The sequence below is a fragment of the Scyliorhinus canicula genome, chromosome 7 (assembly GCF_902713615.1).
Source record: "Scyliorhinus canicula chromosome 7, sScyCan1.1, whole genome shotgun sequence".
Classification (NCBI taxonomy): Eukaryota; Metazoa; Chordata; class Chondrichthyes; order Carcharhiniformes; family Scyliorhinidae; genus Scyliorhinus; species Scyliorhinus canicula.
The window spans coordinates 121,223,802-121,239,712 of NC_052152.1; the positions used below are offsets into that span (position 1 = coordinate 121,223,802).

Below are 15,911 nucleotides of genomic sequence, written 5' to 3' on the forward strand. Positions count from 1 at the left end.
AAAAGAGAAGTTTGGGTTGTTATAGAACCAAATGCCAACTTATTATCTGCAGTATATATCCAAAATCAGTCGCTTAATGGTGGTACCAAAATAACACACTATACAAATTTAACAAGGACCCATTAGCTAAAACATTTTGAATTATGCCAAAGGAGATTTTGTACCCAGGATTTCCCAAATTGTTTATAGTAAGAATTGGTTCGAAACTTCCATTACTAAATGTATGCTCCCTCCCCCCCATTCAGTTGTTGGGATCATGAAGACACATCAGACCATACGTCCGGTATATGATCACACTTGGGTGTGGGAGATACAGAAAACCTCTGGAATGAAAACATACAGGTATGGTAGACTGGTGCTGCGTGCCATGTTTTAGATAGAGAGTGCCAATGATTGGGAACAAAAGTGATTGATAGAAACGCATACTGAAGTTATTTGAAAATGGAGAAGGTGCAAAACAAAAAGATTTACAGAGATAACACCTAATCTGTCTGTTCCTTTCTCCTTGTGTGTGTTACATGTCCTTAAATGCATTGAGTTTATTTGACTATTCTCCATGGCAGTAACAGCTCAACCACTCTCTAGGTAAAGATGTTTCTCCAGAATTCTCTTTTGGGTTTATTGTGACTCTCTTTTGGTTCTGATCTACCCCACAAGTGGAAACATCTTCTCTAGGTTCACTCTATCAGACCCCTTCATAATATCAAAGACTTCTAATATGTCCGTACATAACATCATCCTGACAGATAATTATAGAATTTACAGTGCAGAATGACCAGAACAATTCTTCCTGACACAGATTTTTCATGGGATGTCATAGTGCAAGGGTGCAGGGCAACAGAAGTGGGAGAAAAATATGACTTGCCTTCAGAGTGATAACAGAGTGACAAAGTTAGCAGCATGCAGCTCACTGTCCTTACATTTTTTTATTGAATTGGTTTAAATTCCACAATGGAGAATATGAATGTTCTCAATGTTCTGGTCCCCTTCAGTTCCGTTTGCAATATAATATAAAGCAGGCATAAACACAGCAAACCCAACATTATTTCAGAAACGGACTGTAAAATGACGAGGACAGCATTTGAAGAGAGCCTCTCTGACAGTAACAATTGCAAGGAACTCTCAACTTGGAAGCGATTCTATAAACACATCAGTCAGAAAACAAAGGGAACTGGGAGCAGTGCTGTTTTTACACTCACCAAATATTCTGTGTTGAAGTCAATGGAGAATAATCAGAGAATCTCTACAGTGCAGAAGGAGGCCATTCGGCCCAACAAGTTTGCACTGCCCCTCTGACAGACCACCCTACCTAGGCCCACACCCCCACCCTAATCCCGTAACATTACCTAAATTCTTGGACATTCAGGGGCAATTTATCAATCCACCTATCCTGCACATCTTTGGACCCTGGGAGGGAACTGGAGCACCTGGAGGAAACCCACAGAGACACGAGGAGAACGTGCAAACTCCACACAGTTACCCAAGGCCGGAACTGAACCTGGATCCCTGCCGTTGTGTGGCAGCAGTGCTAATCACTGTGCCACCGTGCCACCTGCATTGGCATTCATTCATCCGATCCTGTGGTTTTCCTGCCAATGTGATAGGTTTAAATTACACTCGAGTTTCTATTTGGCCATATATTTCATTTGGGTCCCAAATGTGCTTGAATCTGACCACAACTTGGCAGGAAATTTAAGGTTATCATTGATGTGGTTATGGGTATATAGTGAAACATTTTACTAAAATATCCTTTTGGAAAGGGAATATAAGGAATTAATATTCCACAATCATGTTTTTTTTGTCGCAGGTTAACGTCAGATATGGATCCTCCAAAATCCTGGGAAATTAGTGCTTTTGGTATCTCGGAGGAAGGTGGTAAGCATTCTTGAGTTTAAATACAGTTTTAGAGAAGCCAATAGATGCTGCCCAGTCTCACAATTAAGTTAATAATTGAAATTGATCATCATCCTTGTCCGTGTACAACGAACATCATCCAAATTCATCTTCTCGGCTGCTTGGATTCCACACTATATCCCATCACACCCATTTCCTGGGGCATCTGTTCCTGCTATTTCAGTGCAGATAAATCCACATCTAAAAATGATATTGCAGTGAGGCGACCCAAATTCCAATGACAATATTGTAAACCTCAATCATTAACAATCATCATTACATTGTTGATTGGATGAGATTAGAATTATTAAACTAGATTAAAGTAGATGAGACTAGATTCAGGTCAATTAATTTCGGTTAGAAAAGTGTATATTTGCAATAGGTTCACAAAGGCAGAGATCCCTTCACCAGAATCCATTTTATTTACAAAACCAACTGCCATACACCCAGGTGCATTCAGTCTGCTGTCTACACCAGGAGTGCAGAAGATCTGACACTCCCTGTAAGATACAGAGCAAGGGGTTCCCTGGTTTGGCCACTAATCAGGGAAAGCATATTCTAATTGGCCAATCTCAAAGGCCTTGCTTAAGTCATTACAATATTGGTTAAACCGAGTTTAGTAAAGAGTAATGTTGGTTTATTGTAATTTAAAGGTATTTACAATATACAACAGATCCCAGCAGGATCTGTCTATCAGTTCCATCCTTGACCATCTTTATGTAGAACTCAACCATGATCAATCTTGGCTCCCCACCTCTTTAGCAGAGGAGCTCGTATTCAGTGCTCCCACCCCTTAAGTCTTGTGTGGATTATAACAGTGAACAAGATTAGAATTTATAGGATAGATTAGATTGATGTGGTTTAGAGATGACAGTAAATTATGTTAGATCATAGTTGGGCAGATTAGATTAAAACAAGTTTGATTGAATTAGGTTTTGCTTTTAAAAACTCACCACTATTCTTAGAATTCCCCCGCCACCAAAAAGGGTCGATATTCTAAATGGTGAACAGGGATTCTCACTCCCTGACTCCGATGCAGGCTTCGGTGGGTGTTATTCAGGTCAAACTATATTTTTAAGTTATCCCCCGGTATAACCCATACCTTCACCGAAGATTTTATCTACCTACCGCTTAGTAGCACCGATGTCCTGGGTCCTGCACTGCTAAGTAAGTAAAGTAGACATTAGGAATAACCACTATTTCAGGTTAAATTAAGTTATTTTATTATTATATTTTTTCTTTTAAAAGCTGAAATCACTTTCTTTACAGAAAGGTAAAAAGATCTTGCTTCTGGATCCTGCTGGTTGGTTGAAGGGACCTTCAGGCCCACCTTGACAATCAATCTTCTTTAAAGTCTGGTCTTCTTGAGATGTATTCGCTGGTTAGCTCCGTTGCTGTGTCTTGTCGATCCCATGTACTGAGCTACAAGAGCTGGCTCTGCTAGCTATCACTGAGCTGATTCTGACTCCTGTTTAAATTCTAGTCTTCCTTAGATGTATAGCTGTTTAAGCTCGGCTGCTTGTCTCATATTTCCCATGACCGAGCTGTGAAAGCTGAATATGCTTCTCTTGTTCCTACTCCCTCTGAGTTCTCCTCCCTGGGTTTATATTCTCTTTCTAACAATTATTAAGTTTTTATTACCTTATTGTCAATTAACTTTTTTCACTTTGATTGTTAAAAAGTATCTTTGATGTAAATATTCTAATACAACTAATTATTCATTTTGGGCATAACCTCACCTCTCAGATCTGATTACATTGTCCTTTGTGATGTTCAAAGTTCCTTTGTGATATTCAAAAAATGCTTTGGTTTCAAGAGGTGTTACTTTTAATTCCTGTCATTTGTATAGTATTATTTTTCCAATTGTCCCCAGCTCATAACTTTGCCTTTGATTTTGACTTTAAATTATGTATCTCGTAGACAGGTTGTCTTCAATTTTCTTTTAATTTACTTGGTATTAGTAGAATTTCACACTTAGAATTGACAGCAAATTCAACTGAACATCATCCTTTCCTTTCCAGCTGTTTACTAAGAGAGTTAATTTCAATGAAGGTGTGAAACATTGCTTTTAGCTGTATGCTAAAATTTCACTTGGTTATGACTTGAAAGACCTGCCTGTTTTAAACTTTCGTCATTTAATTCAATTGAAACTTTCATCCTTGCTTTTCCAGATGCTTCCTAAGATAGTTACTTTCAATGAAGGTGTGAGCCATTGTTTTCTTAATACAAGAATCCTGTGTGTTTGCTAAACCTGCTTGAGAGAAATAATCTGCATTTTATAATCCTGCTCTTTTCAGCTGCTATTAACCCTTCGTAGGATCTTTCCCTGTATCCTCTCATGTTTCTCTCAGACCAGATATTGCCAGACTTCCATGTTTCAAATGACACATTTTTCTATATTTTCAACAATAGTTTGAATAGAACAGGTTAAGGTTGATTAAATGAGATTTCAATGGATTGGATCAAGTCATATTTGAATAAAATGGTAGATTAGGTGATGAGACCATAAAACCATAAGATATGGGAGCAGAATTAGACCACTCAGTCCATCGTGTCTGCTCTGCCATTCAATCATGGCCGATATGTTTCTCATCCCCATTCTCCTGCCCCCTGTCCATAACCCTTGATCCTCTTATTAATCAAGAACCTATCTATCTGTGTCTTAAAGAGACTCAGCGACTTGGCCTCCACAGCCTTCTGCGGCAATGAGTTCCACAAACTCACCACCATCTGGCTAAAGAAATTCAACTTCATCTCAGTTCGAAAGGATTCTCCCTTCAGTCTGAGGCTATGACCTCGGGGTTTAGTCTCTCCTCCCAGTGGGAACATCTCCATGTCCACTCTATCTAGGTCTCTCAGTAGTCTGTAAGTTTCAGTGAGATTTCCCCCCCCACCCCATCCTTCTCAACTCCATCGAGTACAGACCAGAGTCTTCAACCGCTCCTCATATGATAAACTCATTATTCCTGGGATTAATCATTTTTTTAAAATAATTTTTATTGAAATTTTTACAAAATATAAACAGCTCAACTCTATTAACAAAACAACCGCGGTAACACCCCAAGAACAATTCCCACCCAACTTCAAAAGCGACTACAAACAAGAGAAAAAAACCCCCAAAAGAACACCCAAACAACAAAAGGGAAAGAGATAACACCCGCCACATCCCACAGACCCATGTACACAGTTCTCCCTCCCCCGATCCAAACCCCCCCTCCCCACCCCCACCCCCCCTCCCCACCCTGCCTCCCCACCCCCAACCCCCCACCCCCCCTCCCCACCCCCACCCCCCCACCCCCCTACCCCACCCCCACCCCCCCTCCCCACCCCCACTCCCCACCCTGCCTCCCCACCCCCAACCCCCCCGCCCCCCCTCCCCACCCCCCCTACCTCCCCTCCCCACCCCCCCCACCCCCCCCCCCACCCCCCCTCCCCACCCCCCCCTCCCCAAAACTCCCCCAGCGCTGGGCACACCCAAAACATATGGGTGTGGTTCGCTGGGCTCCCCGAGCATCTAGAACACCTGTCCTCGACCCCGAAAAACCTACTCATCCTCGTCCCAGTCATGTGGGCCCAATGCAGCACCTTGAACTGTATGAGGCTAAGCCTCGCACAGGAAGAGGAGGAATTCACTCTCTCCAGGGCATCCGGCCACGTCCCCTCCTCAATCTCCATACCCAGCTCCTCTTCCCATTTACCCTTCAGTTCCTCCACCGAGGCCTCGTCTACCTCCTGCATCACCCGGTATATGTCCGAAATCCTCCCTCCTCCAACCCACACCCCCGAGAGCAACCGATCCCGCACCCCTCGTGGGGGCAGCAAGGGGAACCCCTCCACCTGCTGCCTGGCAAATGCCGTAACCTGCATGTACCGAAACATGTTCCCCGGGGGGAGCCCAAACTTCCCCTCTAACTCCCCACAAGCTCGCGAACCTCCCCTCCACAAACAGGTCCCTCAGCCTCCTAACCCCTGCCCTGTGCCAGCCCAGGAATCCGCCATCAATGCTCCCTGGGACAAACCGATGGTTCCCCTGTATCGGGGCCTCCATCGAGCCCCCCACTTCTCCCCTATGCCGTCTCTATTGCCCCCAAATTTTGAGGATAGCTGCCACCACCGGGCTCGTGGTATACCTCATTGGAGGGAGCAGCAACGGCGCCGTTACCAGCGCCTCCAGGCTCGTGCCCACACATGACGCCACCTCCATCCTCTTCCATGCTGCCCCTTCCTCGTCCATTACCCACTTACGCACCATTGCTGCGTTGGCAGCCCAATAGTACCCACAGAGGTTGGGCAACGCCAACCCCCCCATCCCTGCCTTGTTCCAGGAACACTCTTCTCACCCTCGGAGTCCCATGCGCCCACACAAATCCCGTGATACTCCTGTTGACCCTCCTAAAAAAGGCCTTCGGGATGAGGATGGGGAGGCACTGGAACAGGAACAAAAACCTTGGGAGTACCGTCATCTTACCAGACTGCACCCTCCCCGCCAGTGACAGCGGTAACATATCCCACCTCTTAAACTCCTCCTCCATCTGCTCCACCAACCTTGTGAGGTTGAGCTTGTGCAGGGCCCCCCAGTTCCCAGCCACCTGGACTCCTAGGTACCTGAAGCTCTTCCCTGCCTGCTTCAAATGGAGCCTACCAATCCCCTCCTCTTGATCCCCGGATGCACCACAAACAACTCACTCTTGCCCAGGTTCAACTTATACCCCGAGAAACCCCCGAATTCCCTAAGAATCCTCATCACCTCTGGCATCCCCCCCACCGGGTCCACCACATACAGCAACAGGTCGTCCGCATACAGCGACACTCGATGCTCCTCCCCACCCCGCACCAGGCCCCTCCAGTTCCCTGACTCCCTCAATGCCATGGCCAGGGGCTCAATCGCCAACGCGAAGAGCAAGGGGGACAAGGGGCAACACTGTCTCGTCCCACGGTACAGCCGAAAGTATTCCGACCTCCTCCTATTTGTGGCTACACTCGCCATCGGGGCCTCGTAGAGCAGCCTCACCCACCGGATAAACCCCTCCCCAAACCCAAACCTCTCCAACACCTCCCACAAATACTCCCACTCAACCCTATCAAAGGCCTTCTCCGCATCTAATGCCACCACTATCTCCGCCTCCACTTCCATGGCCGGCATCAAAATGACATTGAGGAGCCTTCGCACGTTCGTATTCAACTGCCTTCCCTTCACAAACCCCTTCTGCCCTTGTGAATGACCCCGGGCACGCAATCCTCTATTCTAGTTGCCAGGATCTTTGCCAGCAGCTTAGCGTCGGCGTTCAGCAGCGAAATCGGCCTATATGATCCGCACTGCAGAGGGTCCTTGTCCCGCTTCAGGATCAAGGAAATCAGCGCCCGTGACATTATTGGGGGCAAAGCCCCCCCCTCCCTTGCCTCGTTAAAGGTCCGGACCAACAGGGGGCCCAACAGGTCCAAATACCTTTTATAAAATTCCGCCGGAAACACGTCCGGCCCCGGCGCCTTCTCCGACTACATGCTCCCTGTCCCCTTGACCACCTCCTCCAGCTCGATCGGCGCCCCAGTCCCTCCACCTGCTCCTCCTCCACCCTCGGGAATCGCAGCTTGTCCAAGAAGCGCCCCATTCCACTCCCCTCCACCGGGGGCTCCGACCGGTACAGTTCCCCATAGAAGTCCCTGATGACCCCATTAACATCTACCCCCCTCCGCACCACCTTCCCAGCTCTATCCATCACTCCCCCAATCTCCCTGGCCGCATCTTGCTTCCGGAGCTGGTGCGCCAGCATCCTGCTCGCCTTCTCCCCGTATTCATACACCGCCCCCTGTGCTTTCCTCCACTGAGCTTCCGCCTTTCTGGTAGTCAATAGGTCAAATCTGGCCTGAAGGCTACGCCTCTCCCCCAGCAATCCCTCCTCTGGGGCCTCCGCATATCTCCTATCCACCTGCACCATCTCCCCTATCAGTCTCTCCCTCTCCCTCTGCTCCCCCCTCTCCCTATGGGTTTGGAAGGAGATCAATTCCCCCCTCATCACCGCCTTCAATGCCTCCCAGACCGTCCCCACTCGAACCTCCCCGTTGTCATTGGCCTCAAGGTACCTCTCAATACACCCCCGAACCCTCTCGGCCACCTCCTCCTCTGCCAGCAGCCCCACCTCCATGCGCCAGAGCGGACGTTGGTCCCTCTCTTCCCCCAGCCCGAGGTCCATCCAGTGCGGGGCATGATCTGAAATGGCAATAGTGGAGTATTCCACATCCTCCACCCTCGACACCAACCCCCTGCTCAGGACAAAAAAATCAATCCTCTAGTAGGCCTCATGTACGTGGGAGAAAAACGAGTATTCCCTGGCCCTTGGCCTCGCAAACCTCCAGGTGTCCGCCCCCCCCCCATCTGGTCCATGAATCCCCTCAGCACCTTAGCCGCCGCCGGCCTCCTATCCGTCCGGGACTTGGATCGATCCAATGGGGGATCCAGTACTGTGTTGAAGTCCCCCCCCCCATGATCAGGCCCCCCACCTCCAGGTCCGGAATGCGGCCCAACATACGCCGCATAAACCCCGCATCGTCCCAATTTGGGGCATAAACATTCACCAACACCACCCGCTCCCCCTGCAGCTTGCCACTCACCATCACATATCTCCCGCCACTGTCAGCCACCACATTTAATGCCTCAAACGACACCTTCTGCCCCACCAGGATCGCCACCCCTTTACTCTTCTCATCCAGCCCTGAGTGGAACACTTGGCCCACCCATCCCTTCCTCAGCCGAACCTGGTCCACCACTCTCAGGTATGTCTCCTGGAGCATGGCCACATCCGCCTTCAGTCCCTTCAGGTGCGCAAACACCCGGGCCCTTTTGACCGGCCCATTCAGCCCCCTCACATTCCAGGTTATCAGCCGGATCCAAGGGCTCCCTGCCCCCCTCCCCTGCCGATTAGCCATACCCCATCCCTTGCCCACCCCCGGCCAGCGTCCCACGCTCTGCCAGTTTCCCATGGCGGCAACTCCCCCCCTCCAGCTCCTTCCTGACCATTTCAGCAGCAACCCGGTACCCCCCCCCCCCCCCCCCAGGCTAGGACCCCTCCTAGCCACGCCCCTCCCTCCATAGCACTCCCGTGAGCCAGCTAACTTCTGCTGACCCCGGTGACTCCTGCCCTACCTTCGGCTCCTCCCCACGTGGGACTGCCCCTCCTCCATTGTGCCCGTCAACGGGTCCACCCTCTCCCTGCTCTTGCGCGGGAAAAGTAAACAGCCAGCAACGACCCGCGCTTCTCAGCCCCGGCCCCGCCCCCACCATCTCACAGCGCGGGAAACCCGCAGAAAGCCCGCGCTTTCGCCCTGCCCGGCCCCGCCTCCTCCAGGGCCACTCCCATTGTCAGTCCCCCCCACCAGCTCCCCGAACTCCCCGTTTACCCCTCTGCCCGAACCCGTCTACCCGACCCCTGCAGAAAAACCATACAGAAAAAACTGTACGACATTCTTACACTAAGCCAAGCAAATGCACAATATTATACAACATCCCCCATCCTAGACCCTCAGTTTGAGTCCAATTTCTCGGCTTGCACAAAGGCCCACGCCTCCTCCAGGGACTCAAAATAATGGTGCCGATCCTTATAGGTGACCCACAGACGCGCCGGCTGCAACATGCCGAGCTTCACACTCCGTCTGTGGAGCACCTCCTTCGTCCGGTTGAACCCGGCCCTCCGCCTCGCCACCTCCGCACTCCAGTCCTGGAAGATCCGCACCTCCGTGTTCTCCCACTTGCTGCTCCGCTCCTTCTTGGCCCACCGGAGCACACACTCACGATCCATGAACCGATGAAACCTCACCAACACCACCCTTGGCGGCTCGTTCGGCTTGGGCCTCCTAGCCAGAATTCTGTGGGCCCCCTCTAACTCCAGGGGCCCCTGGAACGACCCAGCCCCCATCAGCGAGTTTAACATAATCACCACATAGGCTGCTAGGTCCGACCCCTCCAGCCCCTCCGTGAGGCCCAGGATCCGCAAATTCTTCCTCCTCGACCGGTTGTCCAGCTCCTCGAACCGCTCCTGCCATCTTTTGTGGAGCGCCTCGTGCATCTCCACCTTCCCCGCCACGGCCACGACCTCATCCTCCCTTTTTTGAGACCTGCTGCTGCAGCTCCCGGATCGCGGCCCCCTGGGCTGTCTGGGTCTCCATCAGCTCCCTGTTGGTTACCTTCAGCGACTCCAGCAGCTCCAACTTAAGCTCCTGGAAGCAGCGCAGCAGAGTCGCCTGCTGTTCCTGAGCCCACTGCCTCAGCTCCTCAAGGCCTCTGCCGGCCGCCATTTTGTCTTCCTTCCCCCGCTTTTTCGGGGGTGCTTTCTCCGGTTTTCTCCTTACCCCACTCCTGGTACGGACCATAGGACCGTTGGGGTCGACTCCTGACCTCTTCCCACGTCGGGATTTGCCGCCACAGCTCCGTTGGGGGCCCTGAAAAGAGCCCCAAAGTCCGTTCTCAGCGGGAGCTGCCGAACGTGCGGCTTAGCTCCTCATTGCCGCCACCGAAGTCTATTCCTGGGATTAATCTTGTGATCCTCATCTGGGCCCCTCCAAGGCCAGAACATTCTTCCTTAGTTACGGGGCCCAAAACTGCTCACAATATTCCAATGGGGTCTGACCAGAGCCTTGTACAGCCTCAGAAGTACATCCCTGCTCTTGTATTCTAGCCCTTTCGACATTAATGCTAACATTTCATTCGCTTTCCGAACTGCCGACAGAACCTGCACGTTAACCTGGAGAAACTTGAACTAGGACTCCTAAGTCCCTTTGTGCTTCAGCTTTACGAAGCCAATGCCTACTTAGAAAATAGTCTACACCCCTATGCTTCCGACCAAAGTGCATAATCTCACATTTTGTATTAGATTAAATTAGAGTAGATAAAATTGCTTTTTGAAAATCAATTGAAAACTTTGAAATTACATGTTTAGTAAACAGCAAGAACATATATTTATATAGCATCCTTTTTTTAAAACTTAGAGTACCCAATACATTTTCCAATTAAGGGACAATTTAGCATGGCCAATCCACCTACCCTGCACATCTTTGGGTTGTGGGTGAGACCCAAGAATACACAGGAGAATGTGCAAACTCCACATGGACAGTGATTCAGGGCCGGGATCGAAGCTGGGACCTCAGCTCCGTGAGGCAGTTGTGCTAACCACTGTGCTATCGTGCCGCCGTCGGTCTTACCATTCTGGATGATCACGACTGATCTTCATCTTCAAATCCATTTTCCCATCCACTCACCATATCCCGTAATTAGTAACCTTGCCAAAGTCCAGAGCTTTGAGCCTAAGTGGGATAGAGAGAGGGAGCGGTGTATGGAATGAATTCCAGAGCTTTGAGCCTAAATTTGATAGAGAGGGAGCGGTGTATGGAATGAATTCCAGAGCTTTGGGCCTAAGTGGGATAGAGAGAGGGAGAGTTGTATGGAATGAATTCCAGAGCTTTGAGCCTAAGTGGGATAGAGAGAGGGAGAGTTGTATGGAATGAATTCCAGAGCTTGGAATCGAAGCAACTGAAAGCATAGCCAATGATGGAATGATTGAAACCGGAGATGCACAAGAGGCTGGAATTAGAGAGAGTCAGTGTCTAGGGTGAGGCCGTGTAGGGATTTGAAAACAAGGATGTGAATTTTAAAATCAAGATGTTACTTGATGGGGAGATGATGTAAATCAAAGATCACAGAGGAGCAGGATTTGGTGCAAGTTAAGACATGGGCAGCAGAGCTTTTAATGGCCTCAAGTTTACAGAGGATAGAATTTGGGAGACCAGCCAGGCGTATGTTGGAATAGACAAATCTAGCAAATTGGGCAGCACGGTAGCACAAGTGGATAGCGCTGTGGCTTCACAGCGCCAGGGTCCCAGGTTCGATTCCCCGCTGGGTCACTGTCTGTGCGGAGTCTGCACGTTCTCCCCATGTCTGCGTGGGTTTCCTCCGGGAGCTCCGGTTTCGTCCTACAGTCTAAAGATGTGCAGGTTAGTTGGATTGGCCATGCTAAATTGCCCTTAGTGTCCAAAAAAGGTTAGGAGGGGTTATTGGGTTACGGGGATAGGGTGGAAGTGAGGGTTTAAGTGGGTCGGTCCAGACTGGATGGGCCGAATGGCCTCCTTCTGCACTGTATGTTCTATGTATGAATGTGGATTTTAGCAGCAGATGAGGTGAGACTGAAGGTGAGCGATGTTCTGGAAATGTTTGGGCAACACGGTCGCACAGTGGTTAGCACAGTTGCTTCACAGCTTGAAGGTCCCAAGTTCGATTCCCGGCTTGGGTCACTGTCAGTGTGGAGTCTGCACATTCTCTCTGTGTCTGCATGGGTTTCCTTCGGGTGCTCAGGTTTTCTCCCACAGTCGAAAGATGTGCAGGTTAGGTGGATTGGCCTTGATAAATTTCTCTTCGAGTCCAAAAAGGTTGGGTTGGGTTACTGGTTTGCGGGTATAGGGTGAAGGCATGGGCGGAGGTAGAGTGATCTTTACAAGGGCTGGTTTAAGCTAAAAGGGGCTGGTTTAGCTAAAGGGGCTGGTTTAGCTCACAAGGCTAAATCGCTGGCTTTTAAAGCAGACCAAGCAGGCCAGCAGCACGGTTTGATTCCCGTACCAGCCTCCCCGGACAGGCGCCGGAATGTGGCGACTCGGGGCTTTTCACAGTAACTTCATTGAAGCCTACTCGTGACAATAAGTGATTTTCATTTTTTTCATTTTCAAGGGCTGGTGCAGACTCGATGGGCTGAATGGCCTTCTTCTGAGCTGTAAATTCTATGATTCTATGGAAACAGGCAGACTTAGTCCTGACACAAATATGGGGCTGGATCTAATGGGGGGCCACTCAGACATTTACATAGACAATTGCAGGTCTTCCCTGGGATCAAGGGCAGAAGTCCAGCTCATGAGAGCCAGAATATCCACTGAACGACAGCGCCACTAGGGAGTCAGTGGTTGTTGCTCGAACTACACCCACCGGAGGCTGAGTAAGGCATCTGGATCCCGAACCGCAGAACAGGGACCACTGGGTGGGAGTCACGGTGGAGGGGGTATTGACAAGGGGAGGGAGCAGGCTATCAGCCTGATATCCTCCCCCATTCCTGCTTCCCATGGCCGGGCCCCATCATAAAATACTGGATACCTTTGAATGAGAGAATCCTCTGAGAGTATGCAAGCAACCCCGACTGGATTTGCTTCTCGTGCTTCTCACATGGCGAGCCCCCCGTCCTCCACTGAGCGAACACAGTGTTGGAGGGATGAAGCCCTAAAGTGTGCATTAATGACCTCAAGTGGCAGTGGGAGAGCATTCCAATCCCAGACATAATCGAGGTGGAGTGGAAGCGAGCAGGGTTCCCACTGCCACCTTCCTGCCTGTTTAAATGTCCGCCTGCTACCAAACCCGTCACTGGGGAAGACATTCAGCAGGATTCCCCCTTCTGAGGACTAAGTCCCCAAGCCAGCGGGAGAGCCGCGCCAACTACTCCGGCGCCAACAGCCCCGAAAGTGCAGAATTCTCCGCACTTCCAGGGGCTAGGTGGACATCGGAAGGGTTGGCGCTGCTCCAACCAGCCGCTCGGCCCATCGGGGCCCGGAGAACTGCCGGGGCGGGTCGCTGCCAACGGCCCCTGACCGGCGTGACGTGAACCCCGCCACCACCCGAAAACCGGCGCCCGAGAATACGGCAGTCGGTGTCGGGGTGGCGGGGCGGGATTCGCGCCACTGCCCGGGGATTCTCCAACCCGGCGGGGGATCGGAGAATCCCACCCATTAACTTTTGTCCGTATGGTCGGAAGCTCGTCTCGGGGTCAAGTATGACACCAGGATGGCAAACAGACTGTTTTAGTGTCAGACAGTTGTAGTGATCCTCACTGAGTGTGTACAGAAGGGGCTGATGGGAAATGGAAACACCACCAGGGGGCAGCACGGGGATGTATAAGAGTGACGCTGAAGGCCCTCCCCCTCACTTTGGCTGAACAGACAGTGAGGAGAACAGGGATGGAAGTTGAGCTCAGGGCTGCTAGTGTGGTCAGGCCTAGTTGCAGAGCATAGAGAAGTGTAACATTTACAAGTGCAGTTCTGTAAGTAAGAGCTCACGCAAACATTTAAGTTGTGTAGCACAATAAACCTTCCTTCAACTACTGGACGACTTCTAGCATTCTTTCCAGTAAGAAAACAACAGTTAGCAGGGAAAGGGATCTAGTCAGTCACTAGGGAACAGAGCTTTTAGCAGGGATTGAAAATAATGGCTTCAGTCTCCCCAATATTTGATCGGAGGAAACTTGTGCTCATCCTGTACTATTTGTGAAATAGGTCATCTGATAATTTAGCAACAGTGGAGGTGGTGGTGAGATAGAGCTGGGTGTCATTTGGATGCATGTGAAAACTTTGGATTATGTTGGCCAGGGGGCTCCACATAGATGGGAAATAGCAGGGAGGGTCAAGGATAGGTCCCTGGGCGATCGGAAGAGCCAATTTGTTTCTATGACGAGAATTAATTTATATATCTTTTTATATTTCAAGAAATATGTATTGCGAAACCACTGATTCTGAAGATGGATGACAGAATTTAGAATTCAACAATCTGACCAATGTGTATGGACTGAGAACTCTGATGTTGAATTCCAGTGACGTGCAAAAGTTTTACAAGCGAACGTTCAAAACTAAAGATATTGCAATGCTGATCTTCATGATATCACATAACTATCTTCACAATGTAACTGATGTAAGAGTCTCTCCTAATTCATTGTCCTAATAACATTCAAATAGATCCTACCGGCATTTGGTGAATGTGATCTTTGCAATCTCCCCATGTGACTTATGTCCTCTGAACGAGGTGACATGGAGTGGTCAATAAATTTCAGCGAATCACTGCCTTTGCTTATTTTAGTTGTCATTCCGATAGCATGGAATTAATACATAAATCAATACTCGCATAAAGTCATAGTTTTAGAGCACAAAACGAGGCCCTTCGGCCCCTCTGTCTGTGAGATAATCAACCACCTATCTACTCTAATCCCTTTTCCCAGCACTTGGTTCGTAGCCTTGTCTGCTTTGGCATTTCATGTGCTTATGTAAGTGCTTCTTAAATGTTGAGAGAGTTCTCGCCTCTACCACCCTTTCAGGCAGTGAGTTCCGGATTCCTACCATCCTCTAGGTGAAAATGTATTTCTTCAGATCCCCTCTACATAAGAACATAAGAACTAGGAGCAGGAGTAGGCCGTCTGGCCCCTCGAGCCTGCTCCGCCATTCAATGAGATCATGGCTGATCTTTTGTGGACTCAGCTCCACTTTCCGGCCCGAACACAATAACCCTTAATCCCTTTATTCTTCAAAAAACTATCTATCTTTATCTTAAAAACATTTAATGAAGGAGCCTCAACTGCTTCACTGAGCAAGGAATTCCATAGAAGAAGTTCCTCCTAAACTCAGTCCTAAATCTACTTCCCCTTATTTTGAGGCTCTGCTCCTTACCTTAAATCTATGCCCCCTGGTTATTGACTCCTCAGGTAAGGGGTTATGTTTCTCCCTATCTATGTCCCCATTAATTTGTACACCTCAATCTGGCCCCCCTCAGCCGTTTCTGCTCTGAGGAAAACTACTCTAACCTAACCAGCCTTTCTTCGTAGCTGAAACGCTCCAGCCCAGTCAACATCCTGGTGAATCTCCTCTGCACCCTCTTCGGTGTAATTACATCCTTCCTCTAGTGTGTAGTACTCTAGCCAGTGTTTTATACAGCTCCATGGGACTGAAGTATAGGAGCAAGAAAGTCTTGCGGCAATTATACTGGGTTTTAGGCGGACCAGACAGGGAGTAACATGTCCTCATACCCAAGGCCAATAGACTCGCTTCAGAGGTGTTGGTGCAACAAAGGTTCACTAGGTAATGGCAGGGCAGGCTACAGTGGCCTATTTCTGCTCCTATGACATTCCTTAAAACCGATGTCAATTATAATTGGGTCAATGCATTAACTGATGTATAACAAAGGATGGCCTCACAGCATTTCTCTCAAGGCTCCAGTGACCCAAACCATCCTG

At 49.5% G+C, this 15,911-nt stretch overlaps 1 protein-coding gene across 1 annotated transcript in view; it reads left to right on the forward strand.

Moving 5' to 3' along the window:
- LOC119969329 (complement C4-B-like) overlaps positions 1–14,748 on the forward strand; it is a 132,236-nt gene extending 117,488 nt beyond the window's left edge. Inside the window, exons 14-16 of the mRNA XM_038802826.1 lie at positions 246–342; positions 1,808–1,875; positions 14,398–14,748. Of these exons, the coding sequence (XP_038658754.1) occupies positions 246–342; positions 1,808–1,875; positions 14,398–14,447 (215 nt within the window). The 3' untranslated portion in view covers positions 14,448–14,748. The remainder of the gene's footprint in view (positions 1–245; positions 343–1,807; positions 1,876–14,397) is intronic.
- The last annotated feature ends 1,163 nt before the right edge of the window (positions 14,749–15,911 follow it).